Genomic DNA, 24,183 nt, shown 5'->3' on the forward strand with positions numbered 1-24,183 from the left:
ATATAGAATGTACATGTTAACAAACATTTTAATCAGATTGCAATGTTTGGAGTACATGTAAACTGCACCGTCATAACCTGCAATCGCATTAAATTCAGTCGGATTGACAAAAATGTTGTGCATGTAAACATAACCAGTGGGAACAGATGAATCAGGTTTTTGTTGATGAGACAATGTGGATGTCCGAACAACAGAAATCAAGACAATGAAACCCGTGAGATACTGTATCTCTTTGAGTCCTGGAAAGTTGGAGAAAATGTTTATGTTACTGTAAGAAAATACAGCGACCTGGTGACCTCCAGTAGTCGTCAGATAATGTGAACAGGGCTGAATATAGCACACTGTTAATTTGTCCCCATTACAAACTATAGTACGACACTTCATCGTACTAGTCATCTATCAGTGAAACATTTCACACTGCACTGTTAAAAGACACAGCCTTTGCAAAAACCCACACTTACGTGACTGAGACTGCCAGGCATGACTGTTAGCGGAAGCTGAGACACGCATAGACAAGTGACAGGAGAGAGAGAGAGAGAAAGAGGGAGAGCTTGAACTGCTTAAAAACAACAAAGTAGCTGAGGGCAGGCGACAGGAGGAGATGTAAGAGATGGTTGAGGAATAAACTGTGATAAACAATTTAACAAAGGTGTCATAATCAGACTAAAAGTAGGGCATGTCAGGTTTTAACTGGTCATGCATGCCATATAGGTGTGAAAATAAATATATATTTCTCTTACAACACAGTTACCCAGGGGCATAGGTGGAGGGACACCTTATAAACATGAATACTAAATGATGAAAGAATACAATTGTCTTCCGTCTGATTTTAAATTAGCCAATAAAAAAAATACAGATGAAGAGTGTGAGAATATGCACTGAACTGTGCTTTCATCCAGGCCTGTTTTAAATCTGTTTGTTTTGTCCTTTATCTCTGTGTATGTAGTTCCCTGGAGTGAGGTTAAACTCAGTGTCTCAGTTGTTACATGACATACACAGAGACAGAGAGCAGATGGGGACACAACCCTGCCTTGTACAAACACTTGAACTGCAAAGATAAAGTGTGAGTAAACGAGACAGAGGCTGAAAGGTTAACACAGAAAAACAAAGCTTCTGATCAGGAAGATGGTCTATGGACAAATCAAACCAAATATATTGGCAAGCCTGCATCAATGAAAGGTTTGAGGTGATGTAAAGCTGAGCAACTGAACCGAATACACATGATGACACTCACCTCTCAGGTCCTGCCCGGAGCGGCCCGCAGCCATGCTTTGTCGGGGCATGCGAAGAGAGGTGCGCAGTGGGGTGTGTCTTTGCTCGTCCAGGTATGCCAGGTCCTCCAGATGGGCTGAACTGGTGGCTAATAGGATAGAAGACACATTAGGAATAATTATGGGGGTCTGATACATCTAAGGAACAAACCCTAAATCCTAAGTAATACATCATTGGGCCTAACTTTTTATTATGCAATAGATATAAATAGATATGGTACTCATACAGCTTAGGAAATATATGTTAGAAAGTCAGATCACCTTAGAAAATTGAATGCAACAGCCTGATCCATGGTAACCTTAGAATCTGAACACCTTAGCATTGTGAATATAAGCACCACTGACAATTTCGTTTTATTAATACGTATATTAATGCATGACCATATTCTTTATCCCTTAATCCTACCCTGCATCTACCCTTAAACACTACAACAGGGTTCCTCAAATCTTACCCTGGAGCGCCGGAGCACTGCAGAGTTTAGCTCCAACTCTGATCAAACACACCTGAGTAAGCTTATCAAGGTCTTCATGATCACTAGAAAATCATAGGTGGGTAAGTTTGATTAGGGTTGGAGCTAAACTCTGTAGATTTGAGGAACCATGCACTACAACAACTGTTTTAAGTTTATTGATACAAAATCTGTAGTTATAATAGTAAAAACTGTATGTGTTCCCCATACTGAACTGGTACCACAATTACTTCAGAAAAATTTCATCAAAATTATCAAAACATAGCCAGTTAAACATCTCTAACACAAGGGTGGGGGTTAAAGTGGACAGTTTACGAATACGAATTAAAGATAAAATAGCAAAACCCAGTAATTCCTCATACAGTAAACATCCATATTTCAGTAGGAAATGAAAGGGTGAGGTGATCTGTAGTGTTACATTTTCATTTTCCATTGCCCCACAAAGATCCAATGAAATCCAGAACAAGGACATGGCAAAAATGCATGCCATTATCCTCATAAAAAATTCTGGCTTTTAACACTGATGCCAGTTTTCAGGGATAATGTATAGGCAACACATAATAAACAACATGTGTGATGTGACACAATGACAGCCAATCAGAACATATTTCATGTTTTTAAGCATGACCCTGATGGGTAACCATGAACCTTTAGAGATAGAGACTGATAATTTACTCTCATTTGTATTACGATGATTCTGGTGTCCTTTTTTGTAATGAATGTTTGGACCTAAATGCTTAGACTCTTCTGGTACAAGTACACTTAATTCAGGACACTACATACTTACTGTACACTCTAAAAAGCAAAAAATGATACAAAACCTGTCACTCAGATTATAACCCTTTAAAAAGTAATAATGGTACCATCAATGTACAGAAATATATACATTTGGTACCAATGTACATTTCAGGTACACATTAAAAAATGCTAGCTTATTTTCAACCCAGCGTTTGGTCAAAAGGGTTTTGCTTGGATAAATATAAATATGTTTTGGCTTAATTTCAACCCAGCTGCTAAGCTCGTCCCTTTTAACCCAACACTGGGTAGAAAATAACCTAGCATTATTAAGATTGTACTAAAATGCACTGCCCACAGGTCCACTTTTGTACACTTTTTTTTGAGAGCATAGGCTATTTGACCATACTGCCCGCCCGGTACACAAAAAAAAAAATGCTGGGTTATTTTCAACCAGCTGAGTTGTATTTTAACTAATGCTGGTTTGTATCAGCCCAAAATGCTGGGTTGTTTTAACCCCTTGTTGGGTCAAATATATTTTCTGGTTAACTTAACACGGCGGCTGGTCTTGGCTGGTCTCCAATTCTGGGTTAAATAACCTAGCATTTTTTAGAGTGTTATACAAAGCAAGTAAGTCCATTTGTAAACATGAGGATAGCGTGCGATGTGGCAAATCGACACAGTGTAAATTTAAAATTATATTTAAAGAAATAATAATTTTTGTATAACTATTAATAACACGGTTTAATACGTAATAATCACAATCACTGCTGTCACACAAATACTGTTTTTGGGCAAACACACCACAGGGCTATACTTCTGCAGGATCTTTTTAGATGGAGTTTGTGTTATTTCAAGTTCAGTGGTTATTTTTGACAGCTTCCACACATTTGGCAGCCCTCAAGGGTTCTCAGAATGTGCAATGGATGTCTTACTGCTGGTGCATCAAATGGAATGGGTTCTCCACAAGAAAAATAATCACCTCGAAATTGATTTGTGTGTGCTTTTGTGTGTTACCTGTGTGACAATACAGCCGTATTCAGATATAATACTTTAAAATTGAGTGTGTGAAAATGTGTGTACATGCTGGTGTGTACACAGACACTGCCACAGGTGCATCCTTTTCAAGAAACTGCAGGTGGATGGATTTTAAAATCAGGACCAGGTTGCCTCAAGACACATAGTGAGACTACAAAACAACCAATTACAGCAGAATGAAATTAAATATGTTTTATTCTCGTCAGCGCCTTCCAGTGCGGTAAAATCCAGCTCACTGGACCAGTACCATTCTCATTTCTCACACAAATGTAAATAAAAAGAAATGTCTAATGAACAGCCTGGATGTTCAAATCATAACCTGTATTTGAGTCCACTAATACATTTATGAATTCTTGAAGCTTGAATGTCCCAACTTAATATTTTTCTTCTGTAAATACAAAGAAATGGAAATAGCTGGCTTGGTTTACATTGAGTTAAAGGAATGTTATCATCCTTATATTGTTATTTTGTGAATTGTAAAAGATTGGCCAAACAATGTGTGTTTCTCAGATGAAAGTAATCCATGTTTAATAAGACATGTGGGTGTTTAAATGACTGTCACAAAAGGTGAGCTAACTTGTATAGACGTGCCACAGTGCACTGTTACATCACACATTTCCTCCATCCTCTATTATTTTTTTCATCCTCTTCTCGAAACCTCTAATGTGTGTGTTAACACTTCTTTCAAAATCTCTCACACAACATAATACCCCCATAGCATTACATAATCTATACTATACACTATTCATTTCCGTTCACACCTCCTCAACTCCCAGGTTTCTGTCTTGTAACTCTCTGCAGATGAGAATCTGGCAGCGTGCTCTGGGGGTTTGAGCTGGTTAAAGCCTGAAGCTTTGATCTTCTCCAGTGCAGAAGTTCAGCCAATCCAGAGCCGGTATTGTTCTGCAACCCCCTTACTCCCTCCATCCCCTTTATTTTATCTTCATCTCTCAGGTTTCTTTTTTTACCCATAAATCTTACCATTGTCATCTTTTTAACATTCATTCATTTCTCTGCACTCCCTATAATTCCTTCCTTCTTATATCATTTGGTTTCATAGTGTTTCAGTAATCACTCACATAATGTCTTACCCAAGTCATTTAATTACATCATTCAACCCTTTCTCTATTTTTCCACTCATCATTAATTTAATTATTTCCTCTTCACGTCTTCTTAAAGCAATTTACAGACAGGATCAGTTTTCTAGACGACTTTAAATTTATAGTTATTAAAGGCACACTATGTAATTTTTGCCACTAAAGGTCGTTAAACAATAACAGTAGTTGGAGTTGTAGTTTTCACCTTCACTATTGATAGGAATCAATCTTAGATGACTCACAAATCATGTTCATGAATGAAGTAATGAGTTGTATAACCATTACATTAAAATGTAAGCCCACAGTGTGCCTTGACAGAAGCAACAACAGAGTTGCGTGCTAGACGTTACATCTTATACTATTATTTTAACATCAAGACATCAACAGCAAGTCTTGCACTTTCTGCATGTTTTAAAACCGAAACCAAAATGTCAGACACACATGTGGATGGACAACCATCTTTTGTGTATTAGTGAAGCATTTAGGACGATACACCTCTTAGAAATCGTACAAAAAAAGATAATTTTACTTTCTAAATCTGTGTCTCAATTTATCCAACTATGGGATAGACCAAAGGTCAAACAGAAATTGCACGTTGCGTTAATCGCATGTTAATAAAATGAGTGTCGTTAAAATGAAATTGCATTAACGCGTTTTTAAACGCATAAATTTTGACAGCCCTAGTATTTATTCATCCATCTGTCCATCTTCCGTTCATCCATTTTCTATTCTGCTTATGCGATGTGGGGTTTTGGGGACTACTGTAGTCTATCCCAGCATATCTCAGGATAAACACAGGTAGGCAGGCATTTTATTTTTTGGCTTTAGGTTGTGTAATAAAAATACAGACATGTTCAACTCGGGATTAAAATCACAGTATGTCTGTGAGACACAAATACCTGACATCCTAAGGGAAACTTAATAAAGCCTATCTTTTACTAATGGTGTCTTACACTGTTTGATGGTGATCTCCTGACCTCTCTGTCCACAAACACACATCTTTATTACTTTAGCTCACTCAAATACTATCAGGTTACATTTAGCCTTCCTTTTACTTCAAGCTAAGCATACAAAAGACATCCAGACTGGCACATTGGAGATTTGCCTCATTGCAATTCTGACTGACTGATGTAAAAGCCACGCTATGATACATGTTTAATGAGTATCTGCTACCACAATCACTACCAGCACTGAATAAACATCATCACTGTCTGTGACCTGGACCAAATAATGTGCTTCCAGAATATTAAAAAATTTCCTCTTCTGGGTTTAAAGGGATAGTTCACACAAAAATGAATGTTCATTTATCCTACTTATCCTGTTTCAACCTCATATGACTTGCTTTCGAGGAAAAAGGAAATAAGCATATTTCTTATATGTACATGATCATACGCTATACTGTACTCGCTCAGTCTTATGAAGCTATATAATAGCTTTGTGTGATAGTGTGTGTATAAGGTTTCTGACAGAGTATAGCAAATTTGTTTATATGTGCTTTTTACATCATTATTACATGTACACAAAAGTGAATTAACAGACCTGGATAATGCGATTTTATAGTATAGTAGCTTGACTTTATGCATTACATGCATTAACCAAGCTGCAATTGTATTCTGTGCTGTGCCGATGCACCAGTTGCGTGAGCTCTATACAACAAAACAGAGGTAAGGGAAGATATCTACATATTTAAGTACCCAAGTGCACACATGGACAAAAGGTTAGGTTAGACTTCACAAAAACTGAGTAATATCTCTAGTATAGTTCGAATATAACTGCCCATGTAAACATCATTTTTTGAAACAACTATTCCATGAAGAGTCTGCATAATAAGAAGAATTTTTATATTTATATAAGACCATATATTCTCCAAAATGTTTTAAACAGCTTGCCGCAGACACATTTGCAAGTGCGATTAATGACGCCGCCAGAGTTGGGCGATTATTCCTATGCATCTGGTCGCTAAGCGTGAATGCCACCAGCTTTCTCTATTAACAAATAATCTTTTATATCACTTGCCCTTTCGAGAGCCAATTTTCTTCAAGACAACCATAACTCAATGCTCTCGCTATTTTAGAAAAGGCTCTTCTTATAAACACAACAATGCTGATTACTTACACAATAACACAATCAGCAATGAAGAGGAGCTGTGTTATATAAGAGACATATCAACATCATCAGACAGATTTAGTGTTTACTTTAGGGAGTGCTGTTCTAGAACGTTCATCATTACTGCCGCTATTAGATGCCTCTTGTCTCCTGTTAAAGCTGCCCTAGCACTCCAAATAAAAAACATACACATGACCCAGGCTCCTATCGTCACTAAATGACAAACTTAATGGCACAAGAAATGTATTGGTATGATTGAGTTACACTGAAATTGTGCACAGGGAAGATTTACAGTACAGTATGTATGTTTTGCAGAAAATACATTTAAGCATCCTAAAAACAGTATATTTATTTTAAAATGTATCTTGAATTAAAGGGGTAGTGACACCCAAAAACGAAAACTTGGTCATTATTTACTCTCCCTCATGTCATTTATCCCCTAATTTATTTCTTTGTTTTTTAGAAACCAAATGCAGATTTTTAAAAAGTGTTGATTTGAGATTTCTGTTTACTATTGGAGTGGATGGCGACCACCTCTTCAAGCTTCAAAAGGACCAATGCAAATTATTTCAGGAAATGTGAAATATATGAGTGGAGTTATTTATTGAACACTTTTGGGTCCTTCTGAAGCTTGATAGGTTTTCTGGTTACTATGTGAGTGGATGGTGACTGCCTTGGTTCATTCCACACCCATGCACTGCAAAAAATCTTATTTCTTACTTAGTACTGCTTAGTAAATATCTAAAAATTCTTAAATTAAGATGTATTTTCTTGATGAGCAAAATGACCTAGAAAAATAAGTCTAGTTTATAGACAAAAATATAAAATGTAAGCGAATTTGTAATTAAAACAAGCAAAAACTAAATCTGCCAATGGAATAAAAAATATTTTCTTTAATTAAGTGTTCATGACAAAAGTAAACTTATTTCAAGAAAAATTTTCTTATTACATTGGCAGATTTTTTGCTTGTTTTAAGCACTAAATTACTTAAAGTTTATATTTTTTGTATTAAAAACAAGACTTTTTTTTCTTAATTAGATCTTAATTTAAGAATTTTTATAGTTTTCCTGAAAACAAGACAAAAACACTAAATAAGAAAGACATATTTTGCTGTGTGGTAAACAGAAAACCCAAAACATTTTTTTTAAATCAACATTTGGGTTCAGAAGAAAAAAGAGAGTGATTTGGTGTTCAAATGACATGAGCGTGAGTAAATAATGACAAAATTCTTGTTTTTAGGTGTAACTATTGCTTTAAATATAATCCCATTAGCACATCTCTATTTTTTTCTTGTACACTGCAAAATGCGTTCACCAGGGCACATTTTAGTGCTCAACGTGACTTTAAAACATCTTTTGTTGTGTGTTTAAAATTTGCCCTAGAAGCACTAGTTCTTGGACTAAATGCCAACACCGAAAAGAACACTTACAGTTAATAAAAAAAGCACATAAGCATACAAACAACCAGAAGAGACTCCGAAAGGAGGTGGGGCTTACCTGCCACAGAGTTGGGCCGGGGCATGAGGTAGAGGGGAGTGGGGTGAGAGGAGTAGTGGGTGGAGCTTGATTCAGGGATCTTGTTGAGGCTAAAGGTGGAGGCGGCCATGTTTTCATCCACACGGTACAAGCTGGAGTCTAGGGTAGATCTGTGTGAGTGCCAGTGCTTCAGGCTACTGCCTCGAGAACTATCGCTGTGTTTTCCGCTCCTGTCCACAGCATCCGAGTAACTAGTCAGAGTGGCTGGAAAAAATGTGGGGCCAGAGAAGAGAAAAGATATTAAACTGTGCACCTTACATCATTCCAGTTAAGTTTTTTGTGCAAAGTTATGATAAGAAATATTTTTGAAAGGATAAATGCCTGTGTACTCTGTGTGACTGGATTTAAAAATACTGTATTTTGTATAATACTGTATAAAACTCCAACAACTAAGTTCTTTCCGATCATTTAGGGGATTCACTGCCGAATTTACTGTAAGTGTGCTTGTCACTTTTAAAACTTTGCAGTGTGTACGTGGGCTTAAAAGGGTACATCATGAAAATCTGACTTTTTCAATGTTAAGTGCTATAATTGGGTTCCCACTGCTTCTATCAACCTAGAAAATGTGAAAAAGATCAACCCAGTGACTTAGTTTTGGTAAACCATTCTCTGCAAGCATGTGAAAAAAATAGTTCATTGAAATTTGGCTCCCCTTGTGATGTCATAAAGGGATAATACTGCCCCTTAATCTGCACTATCCAACCACGGCACTGCCATTTAGTGCAGAGATCAACTCATTTACATTTTAAAGGACACACCCACAAAAATTGTAATTTTTTTTCTCACACCTACAAGAGTGGCAATTTTAACATGTAATAACAAATTATCTATGATATTTTGAGCTAAAATTTCACATACGTACACATGGACGTACCAAAGATTTATTTGACATCTTAAAAAAGTCTTGGAAATGTCCCCTTTAACTTTAATTTAAAATAGTAAATAGAAATGATTTGCATAGTCAAAATATGTAGGGCAGATAAAACCAGTGACAAGAGTTTGGTGCCACACCGTTTGTCTTCTAGTAGAGTTTGCATTCAAAAAAATCTATGATAAACAGCATTTATTTGAATTTTCATGTGAGAAGGTCAAGATAAACCAAATATATCTGTGTTTATTTTACTTTTTGCATTTGTACCTATGCTGATTAGAATTGATTAAAATCTGCAACTGACCTATAATTCCGCTGTCTCTGCTCTCCAGGGTGGACGTAGGGCTGGTGACATGCTGTCCCGGGGCTGCAGGTGGGAGTGTGGAGCAGGGACTGCAGGCAGGCGGGGAGGCGGTACTGCTGGTCAGAGTGGAACATGGACTCATCCTCCCGCTGGCTCCTAAACCCTGCACACAAAACCTTTGCTCTCAGTATGTGCCTTTGTTTGTGCTGGAGCAATTAATCTACATCATCTGTGGAAGTCTACAGCCTGGCAGCAGGAAGACCTCTGTCTCCAGCCCACCTCCCCTCACATTACCCCCATCTGTTGGTTGCTGAGTAATGGGACGGCGGTAGGGCTCAAAGACAGACTGAGCTGGTGTCTTGGGCAGGCGCTCGGGCCCCAGGCAGTGCATAATAAAGCGTGGCACCTCTTCCACAATAAAATAACAAGAGGCAATATACGCTAAAACAATTACAACTGCTTAACATAAGTTGACTACTCCACACAGAAAGGACTTCAAGTTTAGATTGAAGTAGACCAATGTAAATTAGAGTTTATGTAAAAAAGGTTTTTGTTGATGTTTGTATTCTTACATATTTGTTATTGTTAACTTTTTTTCAGAGAATAAGTCATCAATTCTTTGTTAAATGCTGCAGTGGTAATTACTGTATTGTCCCATAGATGCACTTTTATTTATCTGAGCTAAATGGACAATAATTACATACGGATCATTATTGTGTCATTTTAACGTCATGTTATGCTTTAGACACGAGTTTATTTATTTTTTCGTGTTTTCCAAGTGGAGTTGTTAACTCTGTTCATCCTTAGTTCGTCTATATCAACCAGTTTGAGATAACATCATGTGCTAAATAGCATATAACTAAACTATTGCTGTCCTGTGAGAGAGGTGCTGAGCCAGTCAACGTTCTGTGTACAGCTAGTCAGATCTTACTCTTTAAATGTAAGGAGAAAAGGATAATCTATTTGTGATGGTCAATGTTGATATTGTAGTGGGCCGCCACAAAAAAAAATCTGTGCATTGGAAACACTGCATTGATTTGCAGACCAGTCATGTAAATAATAGATGGGCATTGCTGCATTCAGGGATATTTTTGATACATGTCTTTCAAATACAAAATAGTATTTTTAAACTGTATCTGATTAAACTGGATCTGTATTTTCTATCAGAATACTTTAGTGTTTTGTATTTTTAAAATGATGACATCAAATTGGTCCCTACTGAGAAGTTTGCCCTGCCCAAGACCAGAAAATTGATTGATTGCAACTTTTAGATTACATTTCTTGCTACATTTCAAATCTAAACATATTGATTATTTAATAATTGTTGAAATTACACATTTTTTATTTAAATTTTAAATTCTTATTATAAATAAATAATTGATTGCTTAGTATTGTACCCCTAGTTGAAGTAGATGTTTAGTAGGATTATGATATTTTGGTTTGCATGAATTTTTGCATGACTGTGAGTCAATGTAATGGTATAGCAATAGATCGAATAGCGAAGAAATTTCATGCTCCCTTGTAAAAGTATTTTTTAGTATTTTAAAAATACAAAAATACAGTATTTTATTTTGATACATATTGTGGCTGCTGTATTTTATTGTTTATTTTGATAAACTTAAAACTAAGGTATTTGGTATTTTAATTTAAAATACATTCTGATGAATCTTTGCCCAACCCTGGCTGCATTGACTAATTACAGCTATGTGAAAATACTGCCTCTTGTCACATGACTTGCCTGTATTTTGCCATTAATGATCTCACAATAAATGGACTTCACTGCAGAACAGTACATTCAGAGAGCACTTTAGAGAGTTCTTTTGCAATATTGTAAGTAAAAAATTCAAAAAGTAGGCAGATGTATTCTGAAGAGAGCTGCATTAACAGAGCTGAATAACAAAGTAGCTGTTTTTTATGTAATTAGAGATGCACTCATTTGAATTCCCGTATGGGTCTTTTTGCAAGAATAAAAGACACAATTTTGAATAAAGCTGAGACTTCAAATATTTTTTTTATGTGAAATTTAAATTTGGGTGAATCTCACAAAACCTGGCTGAGTCACTAGACCCCCCCTCAAAAAACAAACAAAAAAAAACATAATATTTCATACCATCCCAATGGCATTGTGATATTTTAGACATACTCTGTCCACCAACAAGTATACAAAATGCAGTAACAAACAAAATAAAATAAAAAAATACTTAAATTACTGCAATTTAAAGGTGCCATAGAATGTAAAACTGTATTTATGGCAAATTAACTCTTTCACCGCCAGCGTTTTTAAAAAAAGTTGCCAGCCAGCGCCAGCGTTTTTCATGATTTTCACCAAAGTTTAATGCCTTCCAGAAAATGTTCTTCTTTAAATAAATAAACATACAATATACCAAATGAAAGAACAGACCCTCTGCTTTCAAACAAAAAAAACCGTTTCATCCTACCTTTAGTGGTTCTTTTGCAATCAGCTTTTGAATATGGGTAGGTTTTTGCAAAAACACCATATTTTGAGCAAAAAGCAAAAATAATTCCATATTTGTGACGGACTTTTCATAGAGATCCCATTCAGAGCGATCTTTAAAACAGACACGGACATGCAGCAGCTTGCCATAGGGCAATACTTCCGGTTTTAAAAAGTTGCGGAAGGGCGCCACCTGGTGGATAATAGCGGTATTGCGGAAAGACGGAAAATCTCGTCATTGGCGGGGAAGCGTTTTCTCTTAATTGACGAGATATCTCGTCAATGGCGGGGAAAGAGTTAATGACATACAGTATCATGAGCTTCAAACGCGTTTGTTTCATTATTTTTATGTAAATGTCGTGGACACAAAAGACTACGGAAAACAGGCCGATCTCAACGTAACACCAACTGTGACGTCACAGTCCAGATGTACGGCCCAACATGTTTACTAATGTGAGCTACTGGCAAGAGCCTCAGAGCAGAGCCAATCAGAGCAGAGCTCAACATTATTATTCATGACCCTTCCAAATAGGGCAAAAATAGATCATTTCATTCCAAGGACAAATCCTAGGGTTGTAAATGGACATGCAAAAAACGTTTCTGGATAATTTTTGCACTCAATAAAGTTACATACCTTCTACAAATCTATAAAAAATAATGAATGAACATAGTGAAAATATATAAATAAATTAAAATCTAATGAAAAAAATTATTGAGGACAACAAATCAGAATCAGTATAGCAATATGAATTTTGGGGCCATAAATAATGTCAGAATGCCAAATATTTTAGTAGTTTTTGTTATGCAAAAATATTTTTGTAACAGTATATGTTCATAGTGACATTCACCCATTGTGATGTTTCATGAGTTTCGCAATAATATATTTAATATACAGTTCCCTCAGCAAGTACTGGGACAGTAAAGACAAAATGGCTCAATTTGCTATGGAGACTAGAAATTTATAAGATGAATATGAGGCAAAAGTACACAATGTTACATTTTAATTAAAATTTGATTGTTTCAACACATAAATGCTTTACAAACGAAGAACAACAACCTTTTATCTTGACTATGGTCTAATCAGATTCAATGAATTATGCTTAGCTATGCTACCCTTACGAAAAAGAAGTTTATTCAAGTGTGCTATAAGTATACTTCTTTTAAACTTAAAATAAAAAAGTATACTTTCAGTTTACTTTTTATGTACCTCTCTAAAATGTACTTTAGGTACTTCTCAGAAATATACTTAAATTGTACTAAAGTATACTTGACCTATACTGACCAAAATGTCTAAGTATATTTGGCCTATACTTGTTTACTGACATGTACTTAAAAGTATTAAATGTAAATGGCTAAAAGTAAAAATGCAACAATGAAAGCTACATCAAGAAAGCTGCAAAAAGCCATATGAATAGCCCTGGTGAAAAATAAATATACATTATTGTATTTCAAGTATATTTAACTTTACATGTACCAACTTTGAATATATTGAAAGTATGCTTACAACATATTTGCTTACAATTAATCTTTTAACATATTTCAAAATAATTATAATTTAATATATTTTTAAAAGTATACTTTAAAAAAATATACTTGGAGTTAAAGTTCTGTGCAATTTTTAAAGTATACTAATTTGAACTTATTTTAAAGTTTATTTTAGGTATACTTTATCTGTTAAAATTATCATTATAATAATGCACTGACAGCATATTTATAAAATACATTATTTAGCATCCTTTAGAAACAGTATATTTTAAGTACATTTTGAAAGTATATTTAGTGTACAAATGTATATTATCTTCATGGAGAATCTTTAGTGTTAGTAAACTAGTAGGTTATTAATTTGGTGCTGCAGGTATACTTGCAAGTATTCTTTTACTATACTTTTAGTTAACTAGTGTACTCATACTGAAAGTGTATATGCAAGTGTTCTGTTAGTGTACTCTTAGTAAACTAGTAAGTTACTAATTGTGTGCTGCAGGTATACTTGCAAGTATTCTTTTACTACTTTTAGTAAACTAGTAGTTTACTACTCAACTTTACTTTAAGTGAACTTAACATCATACTATAAATATATATATTGCACTTAAAGTACAATACATTGTTCCTGTGTATAAATTTTTATACTTGACATATACCTTTAAATTATACTTTCAATTTGAAGCTAAATCTTTCGTATGATATCAGTGAGCTAATCAAACAAAAATAAAAAATTATTATATATATAATGGGACACTACAGTGGGACACTGTAGAAATTGTGAGTAAAAAAAGGAATGGAATAATTTGCAAATCTCATAAATTTATATTTTATTCACAATAGAATATAGGCTATCTCTGCCCATCTTGACTTCTGAGAGGCACTGCCACACTTTTTAAACCCAATCATGTTGCCAATTAAGTTGCAAATTGGTCCTTTAGTTGTTCCTTATGTACATTTAACTTTTATACTCTTATTGCTACCTGTCCCAACTTTTTTGGAATGTGTAGCTCTCATAAAATCCAAATTGAGCCAATATTTGGCATGACATTTCAAAATGTCTCACTTTCAACATTTGATATGTTATCTATATTCTATTGTGAATAAAATATACGTTTATGAGATTTGTAAATTATTCCATTCCTTTTTTACCTATTTCTACAGTGTCCCAACTTTTTCTGATTTGAGGTTGTATATATATCTATATATATGGCTGAACCCCCTGATTATTAACTTTCGTTCTGGACTCCATTTCCCATAATCCCGCATGCCTGGACTGATTAGTCTGCCACCTGAAACTCATTGGACAGCCTATATAAACTCAGTCAGTGCAAAGTCTTGATTTGAACCAGTCATTGCTGAGTGGTTTGCCTGCCTGCATATCTAGCTGTATTTATTGATCTTTATCTGTTTTACCCGGTTTATGAGTATGTTGCCTGTTCTGAAAATGTTGCCTGTTTCATGACTACGAGATTTGCCTGCCCTACATTGCTGTGTTTGCTGTTGTTTGACCTTGCCTGTTGGAATATGAGTGTGTTTAATAAAAACCTGCAGATGGATCCTCAGTGTCAAAGTGCTTTGTTACACAAGCAGTATACAATAAGTAACATACTAGTTTACTAAGAGTACACTAACAGAACACTTACATGTACACTTTCAGTATATGACTAGTAAACTACTAGTTAACTAAAAGTATATTAAAAGAACACTTGGAAGTATACCTGCAGCACACAATAAGTAACCTACTAGTTAACTAAGAGTACACTAACAGAACACTTGCATGTACACTTTCAGTATATGACTAGTAAACTACTAGTTAACTAAAAGTATATTAAAAGAACACTTGGAAGTATACCTGCAGCACACAATAAGTAACTTCTAGTTTACTAAGAGTACACTAACAGAATATTTGCATGTACACTTGAAGTATAAGTCTAGAAAACTACTAGTATACTCATGAGTTCACTTGCATTACAAATGAAGAACTAATTGTGCACTAGTTGTACACTTACAGTTGACTACTCTTACACTTATAGTACACTTAGAAGTATACTTTTATATACTAAAAGTGGGCCAATTTAGTCCCAAGCGGTATTCAAGCAGTACACTTACAAGTATACTACTAGAACATAAATGTTAGTACACTTACTACATAAAGTATACTTAAAACTATACTCCAACATTACTTAAGTATACTTAATAAAATTAACTTGAAGTGTACTTCTTTTTCGTAAGGGTAAGCTAAAAGTGGTCCTTTAAAAGAGGTGAACATTTTAAATGTGACATTCTGTACTTCTATTCACTATTCACTTTTTAATGTTAGACATTTCTTGACCCCAAAGCAAAAAGAACAGGTTTGCCTATATTGTCCTAATATTTTGGAGGGCACTGTATACTTAAGAGCAGCAGATAAGGACTCAAGCAGCCTACCTGTGCATCATCAGACTCATCCATACTGTACTGTGGCCCTTGAGACCCCTCGTTGACTTTATCGCCCAGTAGGAAGCCAAGACGAGTCATCAACGTGTTCGCTGCCTCGTCCACAGAGGGAGGGGGGCCGATTTCTGGACCTAACCCCCCTGGATCAAAGAAAGAAAAAGAGAGGGAAAGAAAGATGATGAAATAAAAGTAAAAACTAGCAAAACTAGCTCACCCGGGCGGAGCAGAAGTTAATTATGAGCTTCCATATCTCCCACAGCTGATGACAAGTATATCATAATTATGGATTCTGCATGAAAATTCAACAATTCAATAACCGATCCCCCACAGATTTTAAATGAAACCTATTCTACCCTCTCTGTTTTTGACAATACGACTCACCCTGCAGTCTTTCTTAAGTGCTGCTGTGTGACTACAGTAGAGATGAAGACTTGCAGCCACATAATACATGAAACCGTTCATACCATGGTATATAATCGAATAACAAAACCACAGAGAGGAGACTTCAAACAGTAGACCGACAGACAGAAAGTCTGTGCTGAGTTTGGTGGATATACTGTAGGCTGTACACTGTTGTCAATACTAAGCACTAAAGTTTATTCAGGAAAAGAAAGGCGACAAAGAATGTAAATAATTGAAGACAACACACCTGATCCCTGGCATGCCATTCCTTTAACACATTATGCATTAATCCTGAATGTGGCAGTTTCAAAACACACGTGAAAGAAAGCGTATGTGTGCATACATGCAACTCCACTACTACCACACAACCAGCACTACATGTCTGGGAGGGACAAAAGTTTATGTGTGCCTCTCTGTTGTGGGGCGTGTTTCTAATGAGTCTTCTTTCAAACATTCAGCTGTTTTGGGAAGGTCAGGGGTGGACTGCCCTACCCTTGTAAACAATATATGGAATAGAGATTATAGAATAGCAAAGCTTTTCCCAGACAATTGTTTCACTGTTGATATTTCACAAATGGGTTCCTAAGTTCGTATAAAAATTTAAATTCCTATGATATTTGTTGATATCAAATCAGTATACTGTAGATAGGCATTTTTCTTACTCATTTGCATGTTTGTCTTAATTTTAAGAAACAAACTATTGTAAATGTATACGTTTCCTAAGCCTCTTGTACTCCCACTGTGACTGCTATCTAGTCTAAATAATTGAGATATTAAATAGTTATCTCAACTAATACACCATCTTTGCCATGTAAGCTGCCAGACAACTACCAACACACCACAACACTCAAAATTCCCCTTTCTGTAACAACAAGAGATAAACCAGACAAACTGCTTTTCCAAATGAGCCCCTAGCAATAACGTGTGTGCATGAACATCAGATACGATCTTAAAAGGCTGAACAATTGACCCAAAACAGTGACAGTGTCAGCACCAAACAGGCGTCTCAACTTGTCTAGCAGACACACCCTCTGAAAGCCTGTCATATTAACGCTCCAAAACATCATGGGAACAAGCTAAAGCAAACAACTTTCAATGGACACAATGGCTGCGTCTCAAAATTTAGAAAGCAGCCAATTTAGATAGCATTTTGGACATTACAGGCATCAAAGACTAATCTGTCTCAAGGAAGTTGTGTATTAGACCGCTTTTGACCCAGACTGAACCCATTTTTTTTACAGGATTGCTTAAAAACACAATGCTCATGGTTGGACGCAGGTATTGCGCAAGACACAAACAATGTGTATGAATGGCGGTGTGTTACAATGAATATGAAAGCAATTTCAACAGGTTTCTACTAGCGAACTAACTAGAAATGTTCAATTACAGCAAACATACAACACTCAAATGAAAGCATTACTCCTCCTATATTTGCTATTTCCTGTATTTTAAAAACTAATTACAGGTTTACTTACTCTAAAACTCTATGTCTGTGTGATACAGCAACATTGATCTTATTCCTTTCATGGATTACACTAAACCAGATTTAAATACATTTAAGTCCGTCCCAGTCTGTTCAATGGACTGGACAAACCAGATTGACAAGCAATACAGACTTCATCAAGCATGATGAACTCTTCATTTCATAATGACTCCATCATCTATAAAGTATTCTGCATGTTATCATGTTTCAGGAAATATGGCTTTAAAATAGACGCAGCGCAGTGCAACAGCCTCCACATTTGTTGGGTTATATAAAGAGAAACCTGTGTGTGTTTGTGTGTGCCTGCACAGAATTAGTGTACATTTGTGTGCAGGTTTGCTGTGAGAATGTCAGAGCTGGAAACGCGTCTATACATAGACAGTCCCACGCGCCTACCTTAAATACACAGCGCTGCAGCTATCTATAGGATACACATGATGTACTGATGCTCACGTACAAGTAATTTATTGCGAATATTAACAAATGATATTCTGGAAGGTAACTCAGATTAAATCCATAACCCTGGATAGCACCAATGCTTCAATGCTTCAAACTCAATATAACTACACTATCAATTGACCAAAAGATAGATTTAGGAAAATGATGCATTGAAACTTTTAAAGAAATGACCCATATCCCCATAAGTGAGGGATTGCAGATGGGAGAAGAAAGCATAAAGCAATTCCTTGTATCCACCCCCCGCACCTCCTCCTCCCTCCTGTCATCCTTACATTCCTGTGCTACGGAGAAGACAGATGGTTGCTATGGCAACAGGCTGTGCAGCAGGAAGGGCGGCTGTAGTTTCCTGGGAGCATGCATGTCGTCTCGCTCCCGGTGAGCGAGTGTGCGTCTGTCATGTGTGTAAAATCTTTTCCCCAGATGCTCACCCAGCAGGAGTGGCCTTCGGGCATGAAACGCCTGGACTGTGACACAGGTGCGAGCAAGAAAGATTTGAAGTCTGGCACAAAAGCTGCCCGTCAGAAGCAGTGCACTGATTTATCTTGTACTGAGAATCACCACAGGTAGTTCAAGAGGGTACTGAGCAGCATCCTAAACAACAGTGTGTCTCCGATGACAGAGGCAGAAAGAGAGGAAGTCGGAAGAGAATGAAGCCAGGCACGAAAGTCTCGGTAGAAGCCAGCTGACTCACGAGTGTAAATGATTTCAGTCATTACTCAACTGTCTCGCATGTACAATACAGCTGTGGCTCTGGAAAACTGTGATCCGGTGACACTGTCCTATGCTATGATGCCGACATTGGGAAGCATAATAGCTTAGATATGGGGCTTTCAAGTCCTCCTGCGTTGTTCGTATTTATGAGCCTGTAAGTCATGTTTACGACGTCAGGTGTCAACCTCTACTCACAAAGGATGGAGAACAAAAAATGTGCATCAAGTGTGTTTTTCTTTGTTATGTTTTAAATTATGAAACCACTGTATACTGTAACGTTACATAATTGTTATATTGCAATGCTATCATATTTTGTGCAGACAGTTTATTCTGTTGTAAATTTAAAAAGTTTGACAACCTTCAGCCGTTGCATACATTGATTCTGCAGTCTCTCAATGACACGCCTTCAACTCGAATTTACGACTTTTGGTGGCATTCATGTGCGTTTATCTCATGTGTTTCTCAACACACTTTTCTAAAGCATTTTTTAACTCTTTCCCGCAGATGGTCTGTTCTTTCATTTGCTATATTGTGTGTAATATATTTAAAGAATAACATTTTCATAAAAATCATAAAAAATGCGGGCATTGGCAACTTTTTTTCAAAAACTCTTAAAAGAGTTAAATAACAATTACCCCACCTTTAAGTGTAGAATAGACTGCACTCTAAAAATGCCAGGTTACTTTCAACCCAGTGTTGGGTCAAAAAGAAACAATCCCAGCCATTGGAATAAGTGAATCCAAATGTTTATATTTGACCCAACAATGGGTTAAAACAACCCAGCTCTTTGGGTTCAAACAACCCAGTGCAATAGGTTCAATTTCAACCCAGTGGGTTGGGCTCGTCTTTTTGACTCAATAAAAATAACTGCGGTTTGATGTATCACAAGCCACTGTCATTGAAATGAATGTTATAATTCTCTCCGGGTATCTTACCATATGTTATGGTTACGTACAAAATGCTGCTAAGTGCTCTTGAATATTAAATATTCCTGCTATGGTTTTTATGGTGTCAACCGTCATGTGTTTGGGGTAGATTAAGTTCCACAAATAAATGAAGTCACTTGTTAACTGTGCAGCATGTGCCTTCTGCTCACACAACTAACAGTTGTCTGGACTAACTAGCATTTGTGAAATATTGAGCCATCAACAGACACAAACAGTGGCATGAAAAGAGCTTTAGAGTCCCAGCAGGACATGTGATTGGTTTAACCAGGTGTGCGTGTATGGGATTTTGGGTAATGAATGAAGTGTACACTGCAGAGGCTGTTCCTGAAGCTAGCTTTCACAGACAGGTTGAGAACATGCACACATACAGGTACAAACACTGAGCTTGCTACAAAAACTCATGCAAAAACTGGTTATTATATATTTAAAACACATGTTTATGGTAATATATCAGATTTCAGTATGGGAGGGTTGGTGATGAAAGAGTATGGTAATAAGCCAAGGTCAGAGCAAAATGGCAAACAGATGGATCAAGACTGTGTGTTTGTGTGTACCTGGTAATCATCACTTTGTCCCCACAAAGATAGGAATACCAGTATTTTTATGACATTGTGGGGACATTTTGAGGTCCCCATGAGGGAACAAGCTTATAAATCAAACAGAATGATGTTTATTGAAAATTTAAGGTACAATAATGTTTTTTTTGTGATGGTTGGGGTTAGGTTTTGGGTTAGATGAAGGGAAAATAATATACAGTTTATACAGTATGGAATGTCCCCACAAAACATGGTAACCAGAATGTGTGTGTGTGTGTGTGTGTGTGTGTTTGCGCGCGTGCGTGTGTGTGTGTGTGTGTGTAAAGGCAAGATAGGGTTTCACTATGGTAAAACATTGCTTTTGTTTAGAGAGGACATCCTTTAATGGGTCATACACACATACATTAACCTTACAATCAGTTCATATCCATTATTTAATTATATGATTTGATTTTGAATTAAGAATGTATACATAAGCAATATGTACAGTATGAGAGGTGCTATAGCTAAGGGAATGGCTTTAACCCCTTTTGACATTTACAATATAGTACACCTATGAATATTTTATTGCTTTAATAAAACAGTATCTAAAATATTAGGGACAAAAACTAAACCCTTAAGCAAAGTGCCATTTTTTCACTGGAAATAATGTATAGGCAAAACAATAATGACCATAGATGTGTTCACAGTTACAGTACTTAATATACCAAAGACAACTTCACAATCTCAATCTACAGCATGTTTAGCTGTGGTTAAATTAAACATGTGGTATGCATGGGATTTTTTTTGCAAACTTAATTCCTGTTTCTGTAATAGAGTATCAGAGCTTCAACATAACTCAAACTGCATTCCAAGAGAAGTTTAGATGCTCAAGGAATAGCGAACATAAAACCAGCTCACAGGAAAATCTGAAGTATTCACACAAGAACACACACATGACAGATGCATGAACAACAACAGCGGGCTGTGCTTCCACCAGCAGTTTGAATACTGTGATCATGTGACTCTCTAACATAAACCGGATCTATGAAAGGAATTACAAAAGGTCTTGATGTTAAGCAGCTTTGCACAGGTATTTACTAGATGTTTTACAAAAAAAACCCTGTGATGTAAAATAGGTTTAATGATTTTTTTTGTGTGTGTGTGTGTGTGTGTGTGTGTGTGTGTTTCTAATGCAGTGTTTGATTTTTCTCAGATATTATGATGATGAACACTAAACACATTTGTAACCCTAGTCCAGAAAACCAGAAAACCAGTCATAAGTCGCACAGGTATAATACATTGTATGGGTCAAAATGATAGATTTTTTGTATTTTATGCCAAATTTTCTATTGTAAATATATACAATATGTATTTATCATTAGTAATGTGTGTTGCTAAGAACTTTATTTGGCTGCCTTTTAAAGCGATGTTCTCAATTTGTTTATTTCTTCAGCCTCAGATTACACATTTTCAAATTGTTTTTTTTTTCGGTCAAATATTATCTTATCCTAACAAACCATACATCAATGGAAAGCTTATTTATTCATTTCCATTTTGAAATTGATATGTTTCCTGGAAACGGTGTGCATCGATGTGCAATACGTTTGAGGTACGTTTTTGTCTTGTTTGGTGGGTGTGTCAAAAATGCCACCCCATTTAGCAGTAACATAATATAAACCACAAGGTATTAAAGAGATAGCTCGGACAATGGGTCCAAATAAAGCCGTTTGCAAATGTGTTTTCTTTTATTCTGGACAGCAAGGGGAGTGACTGAAACATCGAGCACATATGGCAGTTTTAAACACGTAATATATTCTTCAAAATTAACCCAGAGAATGCCCTTGTCAGCTCTTGCAGCATCTATTCTGTTCAACGCACCACCATATCTTTTTGAAAAACATTTTGCAACCGGACTTTGGCTCCGGTGTGGCGGCCATCTTGTAAACACCCTCAGGGTCAACAGCCAAAGACCCTCGAGGATCACAGAGGATGAGAATGTCTTTGATAGGCTGATTTAATCCATAACCGAAAAAGTCTGGCGCAGGCAAACTCAGGCAACTGCTGGATCCATATTTGGTCAGTCGTTCTGTAACATATGAGGCAGGCAAGACAGGGCAGCGGATCCAAATGCAGGCTTAGTTTAATAAATAGTTTAAAACAAGACAAAGTCAAACATAAACTCCAGGTCACATGAAACACGGGAAACCAGGAACAAGACACATAACACGGCACATAAAACGACTGCCAATGGCTGTCTCAATCTGCTCCCTAGCTTACGAGGTTGTGAATCAGTATGTTGTGTATGCAGGTTCGGGCACTGGTAAGGACTCTAGCTCACTTCACATTGGGACACTGTTCACTTATTTTCGTGACTGCTTAAGCGCGTTGTGATAATACACAGCATTCATCAACAATCAACTTTCTGAATTAATTTTTAAACACTTCAAGTTAAAGTATATTATGAAAAAACACTTTAATTATTCTCTAACATATTTGTGCATAAACTGCTCCACACAATCTAAAAAAATTTTAACATTTTTCTTTACTGATAATGAATTTCTTCTTCTTCGGCCGTTTCTCAATCTGAAAGTTGCAGCCTCCGGAGGTCGCAAATGCAGGCTACATAAATCATTAAGCCTGGTTTATTTAAGTTAACTGAGCAATACATTCACAAGTTATAAGCATATTACAACAATTTACGATTAACTAAGAATAATAGTCAACTTAATAATTAATAATATATTGAAATAAGACAAATGCGACCTCCAGAGGCTACAGCCTTTGGATTGAGAAACGGCCTTCTTCTTCTTCTTCAACGGCGGTTGGCATCCAGCTTATTGGTGCATTACCACTACCTTCTGTTCCGAAGTGTGGATCAGCCAGTAAACTGACAATAAACAATGAACAGGGGTAGCCTGGCTGCGCCTTCCTACGCACTTCCGCTCAATTTCATTTTCCTTCAGTACTACGTCTGGGATTTCGGTCTATTCTTGCGTTTCGAGAAATCAAATTTTTGTAGGACCAATCAGCGAACAGAGGGAGTGGCTGAGAACGATGACGTTGATGTTGTGCGTCAGTTTGAGTTGTAGTTCAGTAATGGCAGCAGAAAAAGATGTGAGAAAAGCTATTCGGTCCATTGTTGCAAAACTGCAGAATATACAGAAGTTAAAGCCGGAGCAAGAACAATGTTTGCTAAGTTTTGTTGGTCTGATCATTTGGACTCGTTGTTTCGTCACGGCCACACGTTAGCGATTGCCTATGGCAGATCCTGAGTGACTCTTGGCAGATCCAATAGTGTTGAACTTTAACAGAGAACCTGCCTACAAGGAAGTAAACGTTTATCAATGGAGAGAGGCCAGACTCTCTGTACAGTACAAATTAAATGTACAAGAGTCTGGTACAACCAGGCAAGAACAGGGGCACGTTCAAGTTCAAACCGGTGTACAGCGTTTTGCTATGATTTCCGGGTTGATCTTGTTTTCTGAAAACGGCATGTACCGGGCTTTGATATACGTTTTCTCTTTTTTGGTGGGCGTGTCAGAACTGCAGTTCAATCAGCAGCAACATGTAAATTAACCACGCAGTACTAAAGAGACAGCTGGCACAATGGGTCCAAGTTGTAATGTAGTCTTTCATTCTGGATGGCAAGTGCAGTGTCTGTAACATTGAGCATATTTTACAGAATTAAACACGTTTTTATAACGATTTCATCAGGCTCCAGAAACATTTAAAAAAGAACACAAAGCATGGCCTTCTCAGCTACCGTAGTTGCAACTCTTGCGTCATCACAACAGGGTGTTCAACGCATCACTGTTTCTGTTTAATAAACGTTGTGCAACGTTTTGTTTTTTTGGTTCACAAAA

At 36.5% G+C, this 24,183-nt stretch overlaps 1 protein-coding gene across 6 annotated transcripts in view; it reads right to left on the reverse strand.

Moving 5' to 3' along the window:
* tanc2b (tetratricopeptide repeat, ankyrin repeat and coiled-coil containing 2b) overlaps nt 1-24,183 on the reverse strand; it is a 110,645-nt gene that overhangs the window by 20,864 nt on the left and 65,598 nt on the right. For 4 of the 6 annotated variants that reach the window (XM_065253438.2, XM_065253437.2, XM_073815887.1 and 1 more), the window contains 5 exons: nt 15,792-15,940; nt 9,428-9,590; nt 8,214-8,456; nt 1,235-1,360; nt 462-497 (listed from right to left, as the gene is read on the reverse strand). In XM_065253438.2, coding sequence (XP_065109510.1) covers nt 462-497; nt 1,235-1,360; nt 8,214-8,456; nt 9,428-9,590; nt 15,792-15,940 — 717 coding nt within the window. The remainder of the gene's footprint in view (nt 1-461; nt 498-1,234; nt 1,361-8,213; nt 8,457-9,427; nt 9,591-15,791; nt 15,941-24,183) is intronic. The other 2 variants (XM_065253443.2, XM_065253439.2) reach the window with 1 other exon arrangement.

Source organism: Paramisgurnus dabryanus, chromosome 1 (genome assembly GCF_030506205.2).
Source record: "Paramisgurnus dabryanus chromosome 1, PD_genome_1.1, whole genome shotgun sequence".
NCBI lineage: Eukaryota > Metazoa > Chordata > Actinopteri > Cypriniformes > Cobitidae > Paramisgurnus > Paramisgurnus dabryanus.